General features: G+C 47.3%; 3 protein-coding genes across 5 annotated transcripts; 2 read left to right on the top strand and 1 right to left on the bottom strand.

Annotated features, from left to right (window-relative positions):
• Window positions 1-733: 733 nt before the first annotated feature.
• Window positions 734-11,875, top strand: ALG8 (ALG8 alpha-1,3-glucosyltransferase). 2 transcript variants are annotated; one of them, XM_032099011.1, is made up of 13 exons: window positions 734-834; window positions 1,748-1,826; window positions 3,113-3,306; window positions 4,739-4,848; window positions 6,205-6,272; window positions 6,777-6,903; window positions 7,491-7,594; window positions 7,714-7,834; window positions 8,118-8,257; window positions 8,684-8,823; window positions 9,501-9,598; window positions 9,926-9,998; window positions 11,248-11,875. In XM_032099011.1, exons 1-13 carry the CDS (start codon window positions 755-757, stop codon window positions 11,477-11,479), a joined length of 1,566 nt encoding a protein of 521 aa, XP_031954902.1. In that variant the 5' UTR covers window positions 734-754; the 3' UTR covers window positions 11,480-11,875. The 2 variants fall into 2 exon arrangements, with proteins under 2 accessions (XP_031954902.1, XP_031954903.1); XM_032099012.1 differs by lacking the exon at window positions 9,926-9,998 and having other exon boundaries at window positions 11,248-11,394.
• A 2,289-nt stretch (window positions 11,876-14,164) lies between these two features.
• On the top strand, window positions 14,165-16,793 carry NDUFC2 (NADH:ubiquinone oxidoreductase subunit C2). Its single transcript, XM_032099010.1, has 3 exons — window positions 14,165-14,395; window positions 15,304-15,450; window positions 16,296-16,793. The coding sequence occupies exons 1-3, from the start codon at window positions 14,257-14,259 to the stop codon at window positions 16,343-16,345; spliced, it is 336 nt and encodes a 111-aa protein (XP_031954901.1). The 5' UTR covers window positions 14,165-14,256; the 3' UTR covers window positions 16,346-16,793.
• Window positions 16,794-19,410: 2,617 nt separating this feature from the next.
• On the bottom strand, window positions 19,411-20,577 carry LOC116439462 (thyroid hormone-inducible hepatic protein-like). Of its 2 annotated transcripts, none has more exons than XM_032099008.1 (2): window positions 20,085-20,577; window positions 19,411-19,798 (listed from the first exon to the last, which is right to left on the bottom strand). In XM_032099008.1, exon 1 carries the CDS (start codon window positions 20,502-20,504, stop codon window positions 20,103-20,105), a length of 402 nt encoding a protein of 133 aa, XP_031954899.1. In that variant the 5' UTR covers window positions 20,505-20,577; the 3' UTR covers window positions 19,411-19,798; window positions 20,085-20,102. The 2 variants fall into 2 exon arrangements, with proteins under 2 accessions (XP_031954899.1, XP_031954898.1); XM_032099007.1 differs by having other exon boundaries at window positions 19,411-19,803; window positions 20,085-20,576.
• Window positions 20,578-21,187: the final 610 nt, after the last annotated feature.

Raw genomic sequence — 21,187 nt, 5'->3', positions numbered from 1 at the left:
AGATGAAGATTTGCTGTAAGGAAGCTGAAGAGGCATCAGCCTTGTATGCATCCACCCTCCAGGCTGGCAGGAAGGTATTAAAAGAATTGAGCCTTGTCCTCTGAGAGGGCACTTTGTACTTGGAAGCTGACTTGGACACCAGGAAGACTGGTTGGAGAAGGCACCTCCCTGGAGCAGAGGTGTCATTTAAAGCAGCTTCTGCCCAGGGGAGGCTGGGTGGCCTCACACCACCAACCAACTCCTCGCTCACACACACTCACTCCCAGGCACGCTTCCTCCTCCTTCAGCCTCAACACGGGGTTCCCTGCAGCAGTCTCAGGTGCTGGATTTATAAAAGTAAATACTAATAGACTGGTGCAGCAGCAGGTCAGCTCAAGCTGGGTGTCTGCACAGAGGGACCCTGAACAAAGTCCCTGAGCTTTTATACTCCCAGTCTATGCGCTCATTCTTCTCGCGCCTCTTGGTCCAGTGGTGATTTTCTTTCTCTGTGTTCGTGCAGGCTAATCATTAACTGTTTCCTGTGCCAGAGCCTCACCACCCTCACAGGAAAGAATTTCTGACACCCAACCTAAATTTCCTCTCTTTCCACGTGCGCCCGTTCCAGCGCCTCACAGAGCCCCGCCCTTCCCGCGCATGCGCGGCCCCGCTCCCGACTCCGCCAGCGAGCGAGCGGGGCGGGCGCGCGCTTCAAACCGGCGCGGCGGGCGCGGCGCATGCGTAGGGCGGCGGCGGCGCGGGGCGGGGGGTGCGCGCCATGGCGGCGGGCGGCCGCGGCTGGTTCCGCGCGCTGGCGCTCGGCGTGTCCTTCCTCAAGTGCCTCCTCATCCCCGCCTAGTAAGGAGGTTCCCTGCGCACGGGACGGGACGGGATGGGATGGGATGGAACGGGACGGAACGGGAGGGGGGCGGGTGGCGTAGAGCTGCCGCGAACCCGTGAGGGGGGCCGGCCGCGGGCAGCGTGGGGCCGCGGTCCTGAGGAGGCCCTGAAGGCCCATGTGACTCCCGGGTTCGTGAGGGAAGCGAGGCCGCGCTGCCTCCGCCGCGTGGCACAGCTTTGCTTTTCTCTTTGGAAGCCCTCCCTCCTGGCCCGGTCCGACTGGCCGCTGTTCGGGAAGGCCTTTAAGTGTGCTGAAACATTAATGCTTTGTAATTATATGTTTTTATACTGAAAAGAACCCAAACAAATTGCTGTTAAATTTCAGTTAGAACCTGGAATTTCGCACTAATTATCTGAAAAATCGTAGCTATAAATAATTTTTGCTCTATAACCACCTGTATGAGTGACATTTTACATAGTCAGATAGTCATAGGACAAGGAGGAATGGTTTTAAACTAAATAAAATGGGAGATTTAGATTAGACGTTAGGAGAAAAATCTTTACTGTGAGGGTGGTGAGGCACTGGCACCGGCTGCCCAGAGAAGCTGTGGATGTCCCTTCCCTGGAAGTGTTCAAGGCCAGATTGGATGGGGCTTTGAGCGCCCTGGTCTAGTGGAAGGTATCCCTGCCCGTGGCAGGGGGGTTGGAATGAGATGGTCTTTAAGGTCCCTTCCAACCTAAATCATTCTATGATACATCTTTGGCACAAAGTTCTTGAGCAGCATCTTTGTTACTGTTTCAGTTACTTGATCACAGTGGTGTCCTACAGTTGATAAATAGAGACTTCCTTCTTACCTGCCTGTGGTGATGTGCTCTGAAGTATTTCTCCTTTAAGTGCATGTATGTGACTCTTAACGTACACGTTCTGTAGTTACTCCACAGATTTCGAAGTCCATAGGAACTGGCTTGCCATCACCCACAGCTTGCCCCTCTCTCAGTGGTACTATGAGGTAAGTACGTGTTTGGGGGTTTTTTTAGCTGTGTGTAAATTAAAGGCACATTGGGTATGTCAGACCTTGTGAATGTTGGAAGAGATGGTTGGTGACTGTCATGCAGTGGGACAAAAAGATGCCAGTCACAATTTGCTGGCCCTGTGTAGCATTTAGCTAAAAAATGAAAGTTGTTTGGGGCAGCCGCAAGTACTTAAAAATGCAAAATGGCAGATGCAATTAAGGCATGTGGGTTATTGGAAAGGCTGTGTAGCACAGGAACAAGTTGCATCATACTCCTAAATTGCCGGTCTCTTTGCTCTTCTCATTGTTGATACACAGTTACCAGAATAAACATTGAGTCATGCTAATGGGTGTATACATCTATACACTATGAAATCAGTGTATTAAAGTTTTGAGCCTTTGCTGGTGTGCTAGTAAGGATGCATTGATTTTTATCTAGATGAATCACCTTTAGGTTTGTCATAGGCTCAGCCCACCTAATTGAGTTTTAATCTATCTTCTGGTATCTGCTGGAGTACAGGGATAGATACGGTAGTGTCTCGTACTCCATGTAAGCATCCAGGAGTAAATGATTTGTGCAGGTCAGAACTTTGTAAGACTGATCCAAGGGCTGTTTTACAAACAGATTCTATAATGCCAGCATTAACCTCATGCCAGAGCATAGGATGCCTTTCATCAATATGACATAAGCATTTGGGAACATGCTCATTAAAAAATACACCCCATCCCAACCTGCTCTGCTCATCTCTCCTCCTCTCCTGTTTCCACAGCCAAGGAGTTAAAGGAGTTGCTGGTCAAGGGATAACAGCTCTCCTTAGGGGAAGAGATCACATAATGACATTTGATGTTGAAAAGGTTGTATGAGAGTTAAGACTTGCTAACTGATGAGTAAAAGTAATTTTGAGCCTGGAGCAAGGCTGACTGTGTTGGTGATCACTCTAATATAGACCAGTATTGGCTGTGAGGTTTTGTAATATTGGCCCTATTACTGTAAATTGATTTATAGATACCAAACAGTAATATACTGGTTAGGTGCTGGTACACAAAATGCTCTTTAATCTTTTCCTGCTAATCAGGAGACGTCCCATCTCTACCAGTACTGCAGGAGAACAGCTTAAATCATGGTCAGCACCACAGAGCTGGCTACTAATTGTGGAGTGGTTTCAGTAACATAGAGGTTACTGAGAGAAAATGCATCAGCTGGTTTGCTGCAGTGAGCTGTACCTGAAGGACTGCAAACAGCATGGTTTGTTACAAACTATTTAATCTTATTTTGTCTTTAGGCAACCTCGGAATGGACCCTGGATTATCCACCATTTTTTGCTTGGTTTGAATATGCACTTTCTCACATTGCCAAGTACTTTGACCCCCAGATGCTGGTTGTTGAAAACTTGAATTATGCCAGTCGTGCAACCATCTTCTTCCAAAGGCTTTCTGTCATCTTTACAGATACCCTCTTCATATATGCAGTTCATGAGTAAGTCTTAAAGTTCTAATTTTAGGGACAGTGGATAGCCCTTCATATGTGGGCTTGTTCTGTAGCCACAACAAATAACTATTTGTACAAATAAGCTTGTAAATGTGGGGAAATGCCAGAGTTGCTGGAACCTGTTCTAGGAGAAACTTGGAATATGCTGCTAAACACAAGATAACGTGTTCTTCTTGGACATACAATTGCTGTGCATGTATTGGATTTGCATTCACTCAGACACCAGCTGCAGTTTCACATGTTATGCTTGGGTTTGCTTCTGTCACTGGGCTCATTTTGTAGGAGTTGCAGGACAGCTTATGTGCTCAGAACAGGTTTTTTCCTGTTATTTTTCTTACTACTCTGTTCTAGAGTAGAAGCATATAGGAAATTTGTCACAAAATGCATCAAATCAATCATCAAATATGCAAAGTTGCTCTAGTGTTTTTGATGATAAACTGATTATTCCAAGTCTAATGTTTTTAGGATCAGATGCTTTCGGCGTGGCCTGACTTTGTGAAGAACTGTTTACCTTATACCTAAAGAATAGACTGGGGGGATGTTCTGAGAAATATGTTGCCTGCCTTAATGGTTTGGCTGTAAGAGTCTTCTGTTGCTTTATTCTGTCTGCTCAGAACCTGGGTAGGAAATTCTCTGATTGGAGCACTGCCTAAGTTCCTTTATTTACTTTCTTTATTTGAAATTTGTGACTTCTTTTCCTTTTATTGTTTTGACTCACAGATGTATGAATGTGAGGCTGAAGGCTCAGGGCTGGTGTCTGCACAGTTATTTGCCAAGAGTGGTGGTAGATGCCCCATGCCTGGAAAATTTCAAGGCCAGGTTGGATAGGGATTTGAGCAACCCAGTCTAGTGGAAGGTGTTCTGCTCATGGCAGGGAGGTTGCACTAACAGTATTTCAACACAGATAATCTGTAACTTTTTAATGTGATTTAAGATTGCTTTCAAAAGTCATATGAACCATATTGCTTCACACTGAGAAGTAATAAGATGTTTTTAACCAACAGAAATAACTCATAATGGGGCAGGGGTAGCCAGGGAGAGGTTAATGTCCATCTGAGGACCTTAAATACAACTCTCTGAGTTGTCTCCAAATGTAGCAACACACTGCTCATGATGGCAAGCAGGCTATGAAAGCTTTATGCTTGCTGAATGGGAGACTCAAACCTGAGGCTGTTACGTAATGAAAACTTTAGCACGTGGAATGCACCACAGCTATTGAAATTGAAAGTCTTTTTTTTTTAACTAAACTTTGTTCATGACACTGCCTGCCCTTGATGAATTTAGCAAGAATTGTATCTTTGCCTTGCCTCCTGATAAAATGGCTAACTTCAGAGTAAATGTAGTTCTTCACTCTTAAAACCAACAATGTTCCTGCGTGTATGTTTGAATTAAAGCTTCTGTTTCTTCTGCTCTTGTTCAGGTGCTGCAGATGTGTAAATGGAAAACGAGCTGCAAAGGATATCCTGGAAAAACCAACATTTATTCTTGCCGTTCTGCTCTTGTGGAATTTTGGGTTGTTAATTGTGGATCGTATCCTTTCAAACCATTGTGGGTTGTTTGTGGTTCATTTGGTTTTTTAACAACCTGTTACAGTGTGTGGCACAATTCTGTATTATTATTGCTGTCATAGAAAGTAACACTGCTGGTTTTGTTTCTAGGGTTAGTTTAATAACTTTGTTTTCATTAGAATTGCTATTTGGCAAAATGGAAGTTAGTCAGTTCTTGGTCTGATTTGCCAGGAGTGGAAGAGAACCAGCCAGTCTGGCAGCAATGTGGCTGTTCCTCCTCCACCTGCCTACAGGAGTATTAGCAGAGAGGCTCTGTGTTCTGGGTGTGGTTCCAAGTTTGTCCTGTGGTAAGGAAAATCTTCAAAGTGCTTTAAGATTCGGAATGTATTCAATTGGTTAACATTATATGGGAATTAGGAAGTCTTTCTAAAGAAGTTATAGAATCATAGAGTGGTTTGGTTTGGAAGGGACCTTAAAGATCATTTAGTTCCAGCTCCCTGCCCTCCCCTAGACAGGTTGCTCAAAGCCTCATTCAGCCTGACCTTGAACACTTCAAGGGATAAGGCATCCACAACTTCTCTGGGCAACCTATGCTGGTCCCTTATCACTCTCACAAGAAAGAATTTATTGCTAATATCCAATCTAAATCTCCCCTCTTTTAGTTTAAAACCATTCCCCCTTGCCCTATCACTGCATGCCCTTATCAAAAGTCCCTGTCCAGTTCTCTTAAGAGCACCTAATAGTACCTGAAGGGGCTCCAAGTTCTCCCCAGTGTCTTCCCTTTTTCAGGCTGAAATAACCCCAGTTATCTCAGCCTGTCTCCATAGCAGAGGTGCTCCAGCCCTTGGAGCATCTTCATGGCTTTCTCTGAATGCCCTCCAACAGGTCCATATCCTATATAAAAATAACTCTGGAAATTGCAATTACTGCAAGTCAGTCCTGACACAGTGTGCATTTAAAGGAAGGGTTTCATTTTCTCTGTCACAGTTCTTGTGTATGTTGCCTGCTTACAGGTGGTAGAAATACGAGGGCAACTGTCACTATCCATTAACCAATGTGTGGCAGAAACTAATAACTTAAAAATTAAAGTGGAGATTTAACTTTTTTTGGTTTATGTTGCAAAAATTGCACAATACATGTGTAGATTGTTGTGTCTCATTTCATCAAGGTAATAGCCAGCATTAGTGTATTTTGTGTCTAGGAGTACTTACAGGTACGGTTAAATAATTACTTGTGTCTACGTGGTGTGAATTTAAGGTTGCTTTCTTAATTTAAATTCCGTTTTAATTTGAGTTTATTCCTCATAACTTTTGAGTCTTCTCCAGAAACCATAGTAGTAAAGAAAGCTTGCTAAATTTATTCCTTGACTCAAGTTCAGATATTCACTTCCAGTACAATGGCTTCCTGTTTGGGCTGATGCTTCTTTCTGTTGCTCGGCTGTGTCAGGTAAACCCAAGTGACTCTTGTCTATTTGTTGCCATGTGTATTTTGGGTGCATTAGTTCACTTCATAGGTCTGCTCTTGTTGTGGGCAATGGTAGTGGCTTTATGTTGAGCTGCCTGAAGCTGGATGTCTAATTATTTATTGAGTTTGTGGGGAAGAGAAAAACCTGAAACTCACCATAAATGCTTGCTGATGCTGCAGCACTGCAGTTCCCCATTAGAAAGCTAAATTCTGTGTTACCCCTGAGCAATGTGACATCATTTCTTGCCATCTTACCTTCTTCCAAATCACCAGTCCTTAGAAAACGTAACTTCTGAAGCTGTGGAGAGGTGACTGTGTGACAGGATAGTTTCCTTCTCCATAACGGTTGTACATAACACTACTGAATTTGTAATTTGAAGTAAATACTCTTTTTAATGCTTATAATGTCCTGTCACCTTAGGAGTACAACAGAGGACTGTTCAAAGTGAGTACAAAGAGAAGAGCTTAGGTTTTGTTTTCTTTCAGAAAAGGTATTTGGAGGGCGCTCTTCTTTTTGCTGTTCTTCTGCATTTCAAACACATCTACATGTATGTGGCCCCAGCATATGGCATTTATTTGTTACGATCCTACTGTTTTACTGCAAATAATGCAGGTAAGATGGGGTTTTCCTCACTGGCTTTTGGGGGGAGTTGTGTTCATCAGTGGAACTAGGGGAACAGTGAAGACATGCAGATACAGTTGGAACAAAATGGCTGTATATCAAACAAAAATCCTGCTTGAGAGCAGAATTGGTAGGATCTTGAAAGATCTTTGAAATAGATTTGTTTTGTACAATTCCTGTTTCTTTAAGAGTTCTTTATTAAGAAAAACCAACATTAACAAACTGCACTTGGAAGCCATAAGGATTATCCTGGATATGGAACAATCAGACAGTATCAGAATCTATTTCAAAGACCTACTTTGAGTTTCTCCCCACTTTTGAGCACTGAAACATGCCTGATACTCCTCATGTGAACAGGGAAGGTAAATTTGGAAAATACTGAAAGCTTGTATAGTGCAGGAGCTGCAATGTGGGCAAAAGAAATGCTAGCTGTTGAAGGAAGCAACTGAATATATTGACATAAAAGTCAGTGTGCCCCTTTTAGATAGGTGCTAGCAATTCCTTGTCAGTGTGGAATGGGTTGTCTCCCTTCCCACTTCCCACAGCAACTGTTTCCTTAATCTGTTTCTTTCTTGTAGATGGATCTCTGAAGTGGAGAAGTTTCAGCTTTCTTCATGTAACTCTTCTGGGACTTATTGTCTGTCTTGTTTCTGCTCTTTCATTGGGACCCTTCCTAGTATTGGTAATAACCCCTTTCTCACGTGTTACTCCCCTGAACAGTTAGAAAATTTTGTTATAAAAGTAGAAATAATATTTTATCTAAACAGGCCATTTCTTTGTTGTTCTTGTTTTTCTTTGTAGGGTCAGCTGCCTCAAGTCATTTCACGGCTCTTCCCTTTCAAGCGAGGTCTCTGCCATGCCTATTGGGCCCCCAATTTCTGGGCTTTGTACAATGCCATGGATAAAGCATTGACAATTCTTGGTCAGTATGTTAATCTTGCTGTTGGGTGCCTGTTTGCAGATAGAGCTCTCTGTATTTTAGTCTTCCCCATTTGAAATAAATCTGAATTATGTTTTCAGATTGCCATAAATCATATGGTTGTCCACACAATCCGGTGCATGAGTTACCAGCAGTAGGTCAGACATCAACCACTTCCATCTGCCATCCTTTAAAAAAGACAAAACTTGGCCATGTACTTAGTTCAGCTACTTCATTTTATTTATTAGCATTTATCAGTTTGTGCTTTTTTATGTTTTGTTTTTAGGGTTAAAGTGCAATTTTCTTGATGGTACAAAAATCCCTAAAGCCTCCATGACAGGAGGGCTGGTTCAAGAGTTTCAGCACACTGTCCTCCCTTCAGTGACTCCACTGGCAACATTAATCTGTACTTTCATAGCTATATTGGTAAGAACAACTAATTTTTTTGAAATTTGATGTGTTTTGTCCCTAGTAGGTTTTAATTGATTAGTATGCACTTCACATGAATTTTAATTCAAGGGCAACAAATATGCTGTTACTAATATATAGTGACTGATAAAATGCTGTTTAGTGGCTTAGATTGGAAGACAATTTTTGAACACAAATAGCAAGAAGTTGGCTGTGGTCTTTCAGTCTGTTTTTCCCTCCTCATATTTCAACAGAAATCCTCCAGGCTCTACTCCTACATCCAAATAAATTGATTTCCTCCAGTGCTATATAATGCTTGTGCCACCCAAGCAGAACCTGAGTGCAGTGGTGTTTAGTAACATTGACAAATCTCTTTGGACAATGGCTTGTCTTCAGGATTGCCAAACATTTCACTGAAGTCCTGTTTTTGCCTGTTGTTTCTAGCCCTCTGTTTTCTGTCTTTGGTTTAAACCTCAAGGGCCCAGAGGCTTTCTCCAGTGCCTTGTTCTTTGTGCGTTGAGCTCCTTCATGTTTGGCTGGCATGTGCACGAGAAAGCAATACTCCTTGCTATTCTGCCTTTAAGGTAAGTGAATTTTGTACAAAGTTGTTGGCCAAACTGAACCTGCAGCCACTTGTCAAGGAATTCTCGAAGGCAATCACTTTGTTTTCAGTGTATTTCAGAAGAGGAACTTTTTTATAGAATGCCTTAAGCTGTAACAGTGTAGTGCACTTAAAGTTAATTAATTTCAGGCACAGTTCAAACCTTGATGAGTGCTGTGGTTTGTATTTTAAAATGCTGGATAGATTGTTGAGGAGCCAACTGAGGAAAGGGATCTTCTGCACTGTGTTTGACCAGACCAATACATAGTTTTTACCATAAGAACTTCATGCCTGCCTCAGGTAGAAGTGAAGCTGTAGTTCATAAGCTGCCTGATCAGTATTGCTACAAACTGTTATTTTCCTTCCTGAGAGATTTAGTGATGTTTAAGTTCCTATTTTGTGCTGGGCCTTGCTGATTGTTTCATTCAGTGGGTGTGTGGTTTTCTGAGGGAGGGTTTCCTGGCTGATTTTTCTCCTGTGTTTTTATCTCTGAGGCCACGTGGTTTGGAAGCAGGAGACTTCATCAGAGGTCCAGTGTTAGGAGGGATTGGGGTACTGTGAAACTGTTTGACTTGTTCTTCAGTGAATTGCATAGTGTTTTGCTGAAATTAAGTTTCTTTGCTAAAAGACAAAAGCATAACAAATTATTGTCATTTTTAGCTTATTATCTATTCAGAGAGCCAAGGATGCTGGCATCTACTTGATCCTGGCAACAACAGGGCATTTCTCACTTTTTCCATTGTTGTTCACATCACCAGGTAAAACGTTCTTCTATTAGTTAATTTTTATCTAGTTTGCAACATTGAGCTCAATAGCCTTGATCTGGTTGTCATTTTTGCTTTAGTCACTTCCCAGTTGTTTGTTTGTAGTGCTATCTCAAATTGTAGTTGGTGTGTTCAGTATGTTTATAGATAATTGAAGTAAGTGTATTGCAAATGCCTGGCATTTGCTTTAGCAAATGTTTATGCTTATTTTTAGGTATCCTAAGCCGTATGTGACTAGTAGGATTTAAAGATGCTACAATATATATGGCAAAAGGTTTTTATAATTAATTTTAAAAGTACATAATGTCCTTTGTTTTTCAGAACTTCCAATTAAAATACTGCTTATGCTGCTGTTTACTGTTTATAGCTTCTCTTCATTGAAATCTCTGTTCAGGTAATTAAGGAAGTTTGATCTCAATGCCAGGAATAACAACATTTCTTCTGGTGTTGGGAGCAGTCGTTGTCACAAGGGACAAACAGCACAGACAACTGATGCTGAAGTGTCAAATTAAAGTGTTACTAGATAAAAGATGCTGCTGCCTCTGTTCTCAGGAGGCAATGCTTAAATTAGGATTACTGCAGGACATCTGGTTATCATGACAACTGCCCAGTTAGTCCCAGGAGGCTGTAGATCCCCACCTGCCTCATGCTCTGTTAAAGCATGGAGTTGTGATGCTGTAACCTCTGAGGATTTAATTCAGTATTCTAGCACTTACTAAAGTGATTTGTCTGCAAATTGTTTATTGTTTTGTCTTATTGTACTGTGGATTTTTGCAGTAGTGGTTAGTATTTTAATGCGTGGAAGGGACAGGTTGTAAATAACACTTATTTGCAAGCTGTAATTTGTCAACAAAACTGCAAGTAGGTTGCCAGAATATACAATTGCCCAAGTCATCCTGTGTAGTTTCACAGCCTATGGATCTTACCCACTTGGCCAAAGACAGTGCTCATCCTTATAACCCCTGCAGTCCCCACTTCCCTGTTTCCCAAACTTTTCTGGGCAAACCCAAGCTGTAATGAAGGGTTTGTAGTGAAGTACTGTAAACACGTATTCAGTACTTCAGGCACCTGCTTTTTGTAGGTGATTTTCTCTATTTAATAATTCAATCATTTTGTCTCAAGAGCTCTAGCTGAAAAATTCACTCCACAGGAGTTTAGTTTTTGTTTAGAGATGGAGCTTTGGCAAGTTTCCTGTTCCTAATGTGCCAAAACATGACATTCCTTTTAAACTACCTGCAGTAAACCCCTGCCACCAGTGTCCTTTGCAAGAGAGATCAGCTCACAGTACATCCTACAGAAAGCTTGGGGGAAGAGGTTAAAATAAATCTGACATTTGCAGTCTTTGGTTGTAGAACAGCTTTGGTGGAACAAGTCTTTGCTGTTCAGTTGTTGTGAGGTGAAACAGAGCCATTGATGAGGTTTCTCTTTAGGATTCCAAGGCATCGTGGAACTCAATAAGGACATTGAGCTGTACTCTTGGTTATCACACTGGGGTTTTTTCCTACTGAAACTCTTTAAATTGTTATTTAAACTATTATTGTGATCTAATGGGAGATTCTCTTTGCACTGGTGATAGCTGAAAAACAGAATATTTTTAGTTAACATGTATTTTAACACCACCTCTTTTTTAATTTCTCTGACAGGAGAGAGAAACCTCTACTTAACTGGCTTGAAACAATCTACCTCATCCAACTAGTGCCTTTGGAAATCTTCTGTGAAATCATATTTCCCCTGACCCCCTGGAAATGGCACTTCCCTTTTGTCCCCCTGTTGCTGACCTCTGTGTACTGTGCTCTGGGAATCACGTATGCTTGGCTGAAACTCTACGTCTCTGTCTTGACTGAGAGAATTTCTGTCAGACAAAAGGCTGAGTGAAGCCACAGTGCTGGGACCAGTCCCAGGATACCCCTTGGAGGGGATTCCTGGCACGGTGAGGGGTTGTCACAAGGCCATACAGCTCTTGGTGAGACACGGTTGTACGTGTGCCATGGCCACGCGGGAAGCTCTTCTTCCAACACTCCTGTACTGCCCAACAAGGATACCTCTGACCAGAAGCACTGTCACAGTAACAGGGAGGGCTGTGGGTAAACTGTGAAGCTTAACAAGGTCCAGACTTCTGTCCTGAGGAAAACCTGCCTGATTTTCCAATTATGGTTTGTATTTGAATAGAAGGTGTTGTGGCAAATTACGAGGGATGATTGCTGTATAGGAGAGCGTTGTAACAGTGTTCTATGGAATTTGTAAATTAAAAACTTGGTATTTTTTGTTTGAGCATTTCTTGCATTATTTCAGCTCATGTCTAAGCTCTGCTTTTGAGAGACACCTACACAATTAAGGATGTAGTGTGTAGCTGGAAACTTGTCCTGAGGTGCTCGTACACTCAAATATCAAGTTTTAGTATGTCCATGTCCTGTCGATCTCCTTGTTTCATAGATACTTTGCAAATAGGTTTTAATATTCTTCTAGTAGCTCTTTTTTTGTAGAGCAGATGACCAAATTGAGGCATGCTACTCAAATGAAGAAGTATTTTAATGCCATTAAACATACCAGATAATGTGGCTGCATAGTTTATTTGTAATTCATGTAAAATTCTACAACTCTAACAAAAGACTAAGTATCCACGGTTCCTGTAATGACTTAAGGAAAAGGTAGATTGTTTTCTGCCTCTGTGGAATCATGTTCCCTGAAGGATAGCAGTTATTTCTGCAGTAAATAATTACACCTTTTAAACCCTACATAACTCTTCCTAGAAGATGTTGCTCTGAGGTTGGGGTCTGGTTTGGATTCCAGTGCTGACATAAAACTGGGAGGAGAGAGGGATGGATTTTTTTTTATTATTACTATTTCTGACAGTAGTTGTTGAACTTTGTTCCATGTTAGCTGAAGAATGGGCCCTTTTCATCAAGGATAGCCAAGGGGATAGTTATGCTTTTTGAGTTCTTTGAATATTTTGGGTGTTTAAAATTGAGTGGCTCTTGTTAGGGCAATAGGTGAGTGGTAGAGTAATCGCTGTGGATGTTTCTGTAACCAAATATCTTGTACATTTAAAGTTTTCACTGCCAGTGAATTTATATTCAAGACATTCTCACTCTAGTTTTCATTACTTTCTCACAGTTTCCACTTTTTTTACACCATCAAAGGCTTTGCCACATTGTTTTTAGCTGCTGTGGCTGCCAGTAGTGCCACGATGCTTCTTGCACCTGTATTGCACCTCAGGTCCAAGCCTCAAAGCTCTGCCCAGGCTAAGGCATCCACAAAGCTTGTGTTTATCTGTCCACTGTGCTGTCCTGTGGAGGGAAATGCTCATATACAAAAAATCCCTACAACCACCCCTCTGGGCTCTTCTCCAGCAGTGCCTTTGCACACTGTGAAATCCTCCAAGAAGAGGCTGCACAGCAAACCTGTGGGTGTGCTATCCCTGGAAGTGTTCAAAGCTGGGTTGGATAGAGCAACCCGGTCCAGTGGAAGTTCTCTGCCTGTGGCAGGGTGTTGGAAGCAGATGACCACTTAGGTCCCTTCCAACCCAAACCATTCTGTAATTCTGTGAAGTTAAACCTAGGGCCTGATTGTGTAAGTGGCCATGTGTCACCGTTGTTTGATGCCAGGTTCAACTGAAGCATCTCCCACTATGGAGCAGTGACTGCCCCACCTCCTCTTCTGTGGATGTCAGGAAAATCCACAAACGCCAGGGTTTATGTCCAAAAAGGAGGCAGAGCAGTCCTGCAACTTCATTCGAATAAAGAGAGAGCCCACCGGGGCACACGCCCGCGGGGTTTTCTCTCTCGAGGTTTCGGAGGGCACAGCCTCCTTTTATCCCAAACTCCCGGCCGTATGTTGCCCTCTTCCTTTCCCCACTGGCTCAGGTACAGGGAAGGTACAGCCTTCCCGAACCGCCTCCCACATCTTCCCCCCTCGAACCTACTGTTTTACCCCAAACTTCAGAAGTTCAGGCTTGTGCAGACCCTTGTGGGTTTCAGGAGCCAAGCTGTGTGGGCTCTGCAGCAAACCTGCTGCCCAAAGTTAGTAGAGACATTAATACCCATTTCAAAGACATTAACACCCATACCTTCACCCATCGAATTGTTTGTAAATTAGCTTTCCTCTCATGGACAAAGGCTAAATAATGCATTTTTAGGAAATAGGCTGAGAAGCCTTTAGGCCCTGTGCTGTTTTGTTAATGCAGGTTTCTTTAACGGTTCCGTCAGTCCTGCTACAGTGGCAGATGATTTAATGTGATTTCGTATTAATAAAAAAAGGAAAACTAACACTGTGGGGTAGGTCTCAGTCTTTAATCTGTCGCAGGAAGAGCTCTGAAAATTAATTCGATTTTAGTGCGTAATTAACCTCCTAATTTACTTCCCGACCGGCCTCGCTGGCCCTACAGAGGCCGCGGGGCCGCCTCACCCAGTGGACTCAGGGCTGCAGGAACTACCGCCCGCGACCCGGCTAAGGACGCTCAGCCTGGGAGTTTGGCGCGGGGGGTGGGTTTGTGGGGTGGGGGGGTTGGATTTTGGGGTGATTTTTGGGGTGGGTTTTTTGTCAAATAACCGTAAGCGGGGAAAGCAGCGGAACGCGGGAGCGCGGCGCGGGCCGGCGGAGGAAGGCGCAGCCGCCGCACCGCTCCGCCCGGTCACCTTCGGCGGGCGGCAGCCATGGTGTTCCTGCCCGACGAGTCGCGGTCGCTGCCGCCGCCGCCGCTGCTCAACAAGGGCTCGGTGTGGCTCGGGTTCGCGGGGTGGATGTCGGCGCTGCTGAACAACGCCTTCAACCAGCGCCCCGTCTTGCGAGCCGGTGCGGGGGGATGGGGGGACCCTGAGGCGAGGGGGAACGGAGTGGGGTGCGAGGGCAGGGTTAAGGGAGAGTCTGGGGAAGGGGCTGGGTGGGGTCTGGGGTCCCTGAGGGGTAAATGAAGGGGGGGAAGGGAAACAGCGAGGAATGAGGGGCTGGAGGGGACACGGGAGCTGCGGGCGGGGGAATTTGGGTGACCTTGAGGGTTACAGGGGCTGGAGATGGGGAGGGAGCCCTGAAATCCGATGCTAGGGGTGGTAAAGGGAATTTGTGGGCCTGGGAAAAGGGAGTGTGGCATCTGGGGTCACTCTGAAGGATAAATGAAGGAGGGGGGAAGGGGAAACAGCCGGGAGTGAGGGGCTGGAGGGGGTGTGGGGGCTGCAGGTATGTGGGATTTGGGGTGACCGTGAGGGATGTCGGGGCTGGGGAAAGGGAATGGGGAGATAGCGGGAGTATGTGGGCCTGGGCTTGGGGTCACTGAGGGATAAATGAAGTGGGGAGGGGAAGAGAGCGAGCCCTGAGTTCGGGGAGGCTGTTGGAGGGGAAGGGAGTTCTCTGTGTGATTGTGGGGATGGAAGTCAAGGGGTGGGAGCCCTGAAGTGAGGGGTCTGTTGGCACGGGGAGATTGGGGGTAATTGGAAAAGGCTGGGAAAGGGACATCGTATGGAGGTGGAGGGGATTTGAGGTGACTCCCTTAGGGATATGGGTGCCGGGAAGGGAAAGGAGCCCTGAGGAAAGGTGGGCATGGCAAGGGCTGCGGGAGGTGTGGGTGCTGGAGGGGCGAAGCGGGGAGAGGGGAGCTGGGGTGTGGGAGAGCAGAGTGTCTGGAGGCCCTGGGGAAAGCGGGGCCGTGCCTGAGGCCCTCGGGGAGCTGGGAGAGGTGGGGACGTTCCTCTCTCCTCCTGCTGCAGGTGTTCATCGGCAGATCCTGTTCGCTACCCTGGGCTGGTTTGTTGGCTACCAGCTTGTGAAACGCGCGGAGTACATGCACGCCAAGGTGGACCGAGAGCTCTTTGAGTACATCAGGCACCACCCTGTGGACTTCCACGCAGCAGCAGGTACACTCAGCCGGTGTTTTAAGAGACTTCAGCCTGCCGTAGTCTGCCAGTTAACAAGTGCTAATGTCTGTAAAGGTGTTTCTGGGCTATGTCTTCCCTGCTTCTTCACAATCTAAATTGCAGCAGTCTGAAGGATTTTATGATGTGAAAATAGATACTGTTATTGAGCTGTTGCTACGCATGGATGACCGCCTCTTCCTCCTAAAAGCTCATTTTAGTATAAAAGTAGCAGAGCCAAAAAAAAAAAGGATAGACCAAACTTGTACCACTGAAGAAGAAATAATGGAAAATAGAGGTTTTATTCTTGTAACTTCACAGTTGTACTGTCTATTCCTGTAAAATGCCTGTGCATGTAGATTCAGAAATCACATTATGAATTTTCAGAAAACAAGTAGAACAGGTGAAAAAAGAATTAATAGAAATGGCAGGAAACCTGAAGTGGTGCTGGCTTAGAGCAATAGAGAATTGCTCTAAGGGTTTTTGTTACTAAATGTAGTCACTGAGCCCAATGATGCAATGGCAAATTTGGGTGAAAATTGTCCATTTTCTGATACAATACAGTTGGGTGACTCTGGCTGTTGGGTTGTGGTCTGCATTTTGTTGGAAGGAGTATGTAGATAATAAAATGTAGAAATAAAAAAGTGTTACTACTGAGATCCCTCCACAGGGATCTGTGGAGAGCCCTACAGAAAAAAAGTTGTGCATTTATTTACAGCAGCAAGGTAATGGTTTGCTGTGGGTAACAAAACTCAGATTTTTGGTGGCTTTGTTAGCATTAAGGATTTAATATGAAACATCTTCCGAATCGATCTCAAATGCTGATTAGGTTTCCCCGCCTCTTGCAGAAAAGAAAAGAATAGGGCAGCTCTTGGAGGATTTCCGCCCAATTCGCTGATGATTTCTCCAGTGGCGACACGTCACAGGATGAATTCCTGCCATCCCGAGAACTTCGGCAAGGTGGCTGCAACTGTTGAACCGTCCATGGCTTGAAAGATGACACTTTACTCACTTTCATGTAATAAAAGTTTGATTAAATACTTAGTGTTTAATTATTTGCTCTTCTCTCCCATTATGGTTTGTCAATACGTGGATGACTGATATTTGTAACTTTGATTAATGTTTTTTTCAGTTGTTTTATTTGCAAGAGTGGGAAGTTGTTCACACAACATGTATTTTATAAAACCCAGAGAGCAATTCTGTGAGTTCCTCCTTTTTATTTCTCACTGGCATTTCTCCTGACCCTTGAACATGTTCTTGACCAGCCCCTGTAGATGCTGTAGCCTACGTCTTGCTGTAAAATTAATTCTGAAGTGCTAACAAAAATATATGCTCTCCCTAATTAATTCCATGGCTATGTTTTTTATTATTATGTCGTTTTTTCTTTGCTAATAGTGAGGATCCAACCTTTCTGCTTTCCCAATTTGTCATCGGCTTCTGAATCCAAATGCTGAGCACGCTTAGGGGTGGGGAGGTTGTGTTAATTTGGGATTAGGGGATTCTTATTCATTTAGAATTTTGGGTGAAAACTGTGCTTTATCTCTTGTCTGCCTCACACTGAGCCCCTGTGCCAGGTCACTGCTCTCTGATGGATACGAAGTCCCTAAACAGATTTAAAAGAAGTGCTGCCACCCTGATTTGCTTCAACAGTGTGAAAGGAAATGCCCTTTCCCCGTGGTGGCAGGCAACAGTGCGGGTGCCCTGGGAGCCTGTCCAGGGCAGTGCAGAGCCAGCACCCCCTGCCACACCGGAGACGCCTGATCTGCTCTGTCTGCCAGCATCCCGCTGGGACCAGCGCTGAGTTATCCCAGGACAAAGAAGTCTTCTGTGGCCATCTAACCTCTTATCAGCTTTGGCCAGCAGCGGTTGCCAGCAGCAGGGCACCGTCAGGCCTTGACGCAGCCCTGGGGCAGCGTGATGCAATGCCCTGCAATCGGAGCAGGCAGAAGGTTCCTGTGACACACCGGGCTCGCAGCCAGCTGCAGGGACAGCGGCTCTCAGAGAGACCCACGGCTCCTGGGGGGATGCAAGCGGCCCACAACACATCAGCAAGCCCTTCCAGCTGTCCCAGGTCACAGACCTTTGGGGGCATCCTGCATCTCCCACTGGCCACGTTCAACAGCCGTGGTCAGCACTCAGCCCGTGTCCTGCTGTGACGCTTCCCTGGGGCACCACGAGCCTCTCCAGCCGCTGAGCACGCTGCCCAAGCCCAAAGCCATCGCTGCAGGTGACTGCAGGCCGTCCCCGCTGTGACACTGGTGGGGCTTAACCCCAGCCAGCTCCCAAGGCCCACACAGCCACTCGCTCACTGCCCCGCCAGCGGGATCAGAGACAGAATCAAGGGGAAGAACGAGAAAACACGTGGGCTGAAATAAAACCAATTTAATAGGGAAAGCAAAAGCCGTGTATGCCAACAGAGCAAAACAAGGAATTCATTCACCACTTCCCACGGGCAGGTGGGTGTTCAGCAGTCCCCAGGATTGCAGGGCTCCATCACAGGTAGCGGTGACCTGGGGAGACAAAGGCCACCACTCCAAGCATGGCTTGCTTCTTCCTTCTTCCCCCCACCTTATATACTGAGCATGATGTCATACGGTCTGGAATATCCCCTGGGTCAGCTGGGATCAGTTATCCCACCCGTGACTCCTCCCAGGTTCCCATGCCCCCCAGTCCCCTCACCAGCGTGGCAGTGCAGAAAGCAGCAATGGCCTTGGCTCTGTGCAAGCCCTGCTCAGCAATAACCAAAACATCTCTGCATTATCAGCCCCTGTGTTCAGCACAAATCCAACACAGAGCCCCATGCCAGCCACGGGGAAGAAAATCGTCCCCACCCCAGCCGAAACCAGCACAGCCAGCCGTGTTCTCCAGGGGACATAGGTCCCATCCTTGAGCTCCAACCAGGAAAACCACCAGAGGGACATCACCACCTCCGTGGTCCTCACCTCACTGGGAACCAGTGCCCACCCATTCCTTATGGTTCAACACCTGGCTCTGCAATCAGCATGGAGGCAGAAGAGCTCCAAAGGGAGAGCTCCATCAAGGCCCAGCCAGAGGTGGCATTGCCATGGGGATGGCCCAGGTCTCTCCCAACATGCCCCTCATGCTCCATGTTCTCTGGATAAGACAAGGCTGCGACTCTGCCGAAGCTGAGGACGGACACAGAGAGCAGATCAGCTCCGAAATCCTCTCTGGCTGCAGGGAACTGTGTTTGCCCTCATGTGGGGAACTTGCTGATTGGCAGCTGCTTTCCCAGAAAAGCAGCACTTCTGGGTGCTGGTGCAACGAGCTCCTTGGGTCTCTGTGGCCACGGGGCTGGTGCTTGGGCAAGCCTGCCCCACGAGCCACCATCCTCCTGGGGAGCCCATCCCAAGCCATGGCTCAGGAGGGGAGAAACATCACCTCATGTGTCTCCAAATGACCCCCTGTTGTCCCCAGTAGCTCCTGCTGACACATCTCCCATGGCTCTGACTGCCCCAAACCCCTCAGAACTGTCCTTGTCCTCCCTTGAACCTGACCAGGACCCTTTCAGATGTGAGGCACCTCTGGGTCTGGCTCAGCTGCCTCCTCCAGAGTCCCCAGTCCCCTCAGCTGCTCACTCAGCCACAGCTGGCTGGAGACCCTGTCCCTGCTGCCCACACTCGGGCAGGACAAGCCAAAGCCAGAGTGGTCTCAGCAACTGGGAGAAATGGCCTGATCAGGTGAGAGGAGATGGGAATCTCTAATGTGGTTGGACCCACCTCTGAGCTACCTGGGCTGGTGCAAGATGTCCCAGCCCACAGCAGGGCATTACACTAGGTGGTCTCTGAAGATCCCTTCCAACCCAAACCATCCCATGACTTTGGGATTCTTTGTCCCTTTCTAATTCCCCGTGACTGTCCTGGGAAGTTCCCTCCCCACAGAGCCAGGGTCCCCCTGCCCCGCTCTGGGGCACTCCATGAGTGAAAGCACCACACTGACAACGGCTTCACGGGGCTTCTTTTATTAGCAGAAACAGGGGGAAGCGCCCTTGGAGTCCAGGTACCAGCTGGAAAAGGGCTTGGCAGTCTCAAGGGACTGTTGGAGGTCGGGGCCACCTCAAAACACCCCCAGCTTCGTGCCGCTCTTTGAAAATAAAGAGGAGGGCACGAGCCTGCAGCTCTTCCAATGGCCTTCCCGGCACAGCCAGATGCTTCTTCCTATGAGGATACGGCACCATCTGGATCTCCGGTGGTCACAGCCATGGCCGGTGTCAGGGCCAGTGCCGGTGCCGGGAGGTCAGATCAGCTGCCACGGAGTGGGGAGTGCGAGCGTGACTGGGAAGAGCCTGCGCTGCTCAGCGACGGGGTTGTCTTCTGCTTCCTGACACCAGCACCTGTCCTGCAAGAGCAGCATTCCTTAACTCCAAGGATCATCCCAGGGGGACACACAGTCCACCAACCCTGAGTCCATAGACCCTGAGCCCCCGCAGTCTCTGCACAGAGCAATGGCCTGCGTTCCCTCCTCCAGCGTGGAGAGGGATATCTGCCCCCAGCTGAGGGGCCAGCCCCCATTCCAAGGCCCTTCCCAGCAGGTTCCCACCCCTGCATTGTTGGGGACCTCTCCAGGGAGGCCACCCCTTGTCTTGCTGCCCCTGCACTCTGCATCCCCCCAGCTCTTACCTGGTGGCCAGCACAGGGTCACCAGCTGGGCTGCCCCTCGCTGAGGTTGATCTGCTCCAGGATCTGGCTGTACCTCCGGGTCAGGGCGTTGGTGTCCCTGGTGAGGTGGGTGAGGACCTGCTGCAAGCCACTCAGGTGGTGGGACAGGCGCTCCTCCAGCTGGGCGTCCCCGGCCTCGTTGCTGTCCGAGGATGTGTCCATGTCGGTGTCGGCACCGGTCGGGCTCTGGTCACTGACAGAGGCCAGGCCTTTCTCCACCATGGGCTTGATGGCCTTGAGGAGCTGGTAGCGCTCGTAGAGGTCCGTGTGGCTCTCGGCGTCTGGGGCTGCCCCCTCCTGCTGCGGGAAGACCCCTCGGAGCAGGCTGGGGAACATCACCTCCTGCTCCATCTTCTGGGTGGCTGAGAAGTACTGCTCCATGGCCCCTCTCCTACAGCTCTGGCAGTGCTGCTCTGGGCTCTTCTCGGAGTGCCACCTGCTCCCTGTCCCTGCTGGGGCCTTTTTATGCAGTGCTGGGACCTGCCCCTCCTCTGCTGTGCCCTGCTGTCCTCCCCTGCCAGCCCTGGTTGGCCTGGATGGCCTTGGGATCGGGCTTGGCTCCAGCCCAGCTGGGGCCCGGCCATGCCATGTCCCTGGCTCTGCAATCTGTCCTGGCCCAGCCTCCCCGTGGCCTTCGCCCGAGCTGGCCGGGGGTCCCGCTGCCTCCCCATGCCAGGAACTACGGGGCTGTAGCCAGGAGGAGAGGTGCCCAGGGTCTCTCCCATCCTCTACTATCTCAATCCTCCAACACATTCAGTTCTGGGCCCTGTGGGAGTGGGTCCAGCTCCTGCCCCACGGTGTAGGCAGGCTGCAGGGACCGTCACCTCCCCTCATCCTGGCTGCCATGCGCTCGGGACGTGAACACTCCAGGGACATTGAGCAACCCCTTTTGCAGACATATGGAAATCTCGCTGGAAATACACTGGGACATGGGTGTCTGGGCAGAGTGGAGCCTGCTGGCATCCAGAGATTGGGGTCCCCAGAAACATTCACTTCCCCCGACCCCTCCCCGTGAGCTTGGCTGGGATGTGGACAGGGACAGGTGTAGGAACCCAGAGTGCCGA

Source organism: Corvus moneduloides, chromosome 2 (genome assembly GCF_009650955.1).
Source record: "Corvus moneduloides isolate bCorMon1 chromosome 2, bCorMon1.pri, whole genome shotgun sequence".
NCBI lineage: Eukaryota > Metazoa > Chordata > Aves > Passeriformes > Corvidae > Corvus > Corvus moneduloides.
This window is presented reverse-complemented; position numbering and strand designations above follow the sequence as displayed.

Bases quoted from the DNA above. Each gene is read 5' to 3' on its own strand.
- ALG8 (XM_032099011.1), top strand. From the start codon at position 755: ATGGCGGCGGGCGGCCGCGGCTGGTTCCGCGCGCTGGCGCTCGGCGTG. The intron at 6,273-6,776 runs GTAAACCCAAGT...GTTTTCTTTCAG, and splicing joins CTGTTGCTCGGCTGTGTCAG to AAAAGGTATTTGGAGGGCGC. The intron at 6,904-7,490 runs GTAAGATGGGGT...TCTTTCTTGTAG, and splicing joins TTTTACTGCAAATAATGCAG to ATGGATCTCTGAAGTGGAGA.
- NDUFC2 (XM_032099010.1), top strand. From the start codon at position 14,257: ATGGTGTTCCTGCCCGACGAGTCGCGGTCGCTGCCGCCGCCGCCGCTG. The intron at 14,396-15,303 runs GTGCGGGGGGAT...CTCCTGCTGCAG, and splicing joins GCGCCCCGTCTTGCGAGCCG to GTGTTCATCGGCAGATCCTG. The intron at 15,451-16,295 runs GTACACTCAGCC...CGCCTCTTGCAG, and splicing joins GGACTTCCACGCAGCAGCAG to AAAAGAAAAGAATAGGGCAG.
- LOC116439462 (XM_032099008.1), bottom strand. From the start codon at position 20,504: ATGGAGCAGTACTTCTCAGCCACCCAGAAGATGGAGCAGGAGGTGATG.